The 1,923-nt window shown below is 47.6% G+C and overlaps 1 protein-coding gene across 1 annotated transcript; it reads left to right on the forward strand.

Moving 5' to 3' along the window:
- Positions 1-769: 769 nt before the first annotated feature.
- On the forward strand, positions 770-1,695 carry LOC137948043 (uncharacterized). The gene is made up of 3 exons (XM_068793967.1): positions 770-973; positions 1,090-1,287; positions 1,378-1,695. The coding sequence occupies exons 1-3, from the start codon at positions 770-772 to the stop codon at positions 1,693-1,695; spliced, it is 720 nt and encodes a 239-aa protein (XP_068650068.1).
- Positions 1,696-1,923: the final 228 nt, after the last annotated feature.

Below are 1,923 nucleotides of genomic sequence, written 5' to 3' on the forward strand. Positions count from 1 at the left end.
CCACAAGCTCTCTCCGAAGTATTATGGTCCCTTTCAGGTGATGGACCGCATTGGCACAGTCGCCTACCGCTTGTAGCTTCTGCCAGAGCCAAAGATCCACAATGAGTTTCACGTCTCCCAACTGATGATCTTCCAGGGCAACTCTCCCTTGTTGCACACCCCTCTACCCCCACTACATGAGGGGCGTGTCCTTTCTACTCCACCGTAGGTGTTGCAGGCTCGACGCATTCAGGGTGATTGGGAGATACTAGTGCAGTGGGCTGATGCTAACCCCAGTGACACTACATGGGAGCCCTTAGGAGGTTTCAGATCCCTATACCCCACTTTCGAGTTTGAGGACAAACTCTTTCTCCAGGAGGGGAGTGATATTATGGACACCATAGCATCACGAGTTATCAATAGGCATAAGAATTAAATTATGTTAATTTCCTTTTAATGTAATTCCATTTGGTTTGGTTTGGTTTAGATGTAATGTGGCATGAACCAGTTGATCCATGGGTCTAACTTGTATCTTCGTCCTCAACCCTATTTATGGGGACGTCAAGGTGAATGAAATTAAGCATTGAGAAAATTAGAATTAAACAAGTCGGATTCTCCCTCTGAGGTCCAGGTCGAGCTTCCTTCAAATCTCAATTATTACATTCCGAATTCCACCATTCCATGTTCCAAAAACAAGAATCCTCTTCCAACATCAAGATTCATTATGGAGGGAAGAGAGAAAAGAAGGGTGACTCGATCCATGGCTCGGGAAGATCCTAACACATATACAATGGTGCATTTATCTCAGATTTTCATGGACAACATTGTGCGCCTTCATGGCTTACTGGAAAACATCACCAGTAACAGAGATGCTCATTTTACTAGCACCTTTTGGAAGGAGCTTTTCCGACTACAGGGCACCAAACTGGCTTTCTCTTATGCTTACCACCTCCAGAGTGATGGGAAAACCGAGGTTGTCAACCGCACACTGGAGGTGTATTTGTGCTGCTTTGTGGGCGATAATCCCAAGACTTGGTCCGCTGGCTTGCGTGGGCCGAATTCTACTACAACACTTCCTATCACTCAGCGCTCAAGATGACTCCCTTTCAGGTGGTTTATGGTAGACCTCCCCCTCGCCTGGTCTCCTACCTTGCTGGCTCTTCACGTGTGGCTTCCATTGACCAGGCTTTGATGGAACGGGACAGCATGCTGGTACATATCCGCGACAACCTACTGAAGGCTCAGTCGCGCATGAAGAACTCTCATGACAAAGCCCACCGTGACCACTCTTATGCCCCAGGCGATTATGTGTGGCTCCATCTTCACAAGTACCACCAATTGTCCCTCCCTGCGTCCAAGCATCACAAGCTCTCCCCCTAGTACTTTGGGCCCTTTCAGATATTGGAGCGTATCGGCAGCGTCACCTACCGTCTCCAGTTACCGGCTGATGCCCACATTCATGATTTATTCCACGTGTCTCTGCTGAAATCGTTCAAGGGCGATTTGCCACTATTGCACACCCCTCTCCCTCCACTTCACGATGGCCGCATCCTGCCCACTCCATCTCACGTCTACCAGGCTCGGAAAGTTAATGATAGTTGGGAACTGCTCGTCCATAGGGCGGTGACGGACCCGGTGGAGGCTTTTTGGCAGCCGTCGGCTGAATTCAGGGAACTCTTTCCAGACTTTGAGCTTGAGTACAAACTCTTTCTCTAGGAGGGGAGTGATGTTATGGACTCCATAGCATCAAGAGTCACGGCTAGGCATAGGACTTAATTGTTGTTAAATTCAGGTTAAGTCATGGGGTACTTTTTTAATTTTTGCGTCAAGTTAATTGGCCAAATCTTGGCCCACTTGTATGCATCCCTTCTTTGGTTTATAAGGAGGACGAAAAGTTGAAATGAGACAAGAAAAGTTCAGCAGATTAATTCCAGTAGACTAGTT

The sequence above is a fragment of the Aristolochia californica genome, unplaced genomic scaffold (assembly GCF_029961685.1).
Source record: "Aristolochia californica isolate CCGP_79_NKW_82.1479 unplaced genomic scaffold, dmAriCali1.0.hap1 SCAF_1, whole genome shotgun sequence".
NCBI lineage: Eukaryota > Viridiplantae > Streptophyta > Magnoliopsida > Piperales > Aristolochiaceae > Aristolochia > Aristolochia californica.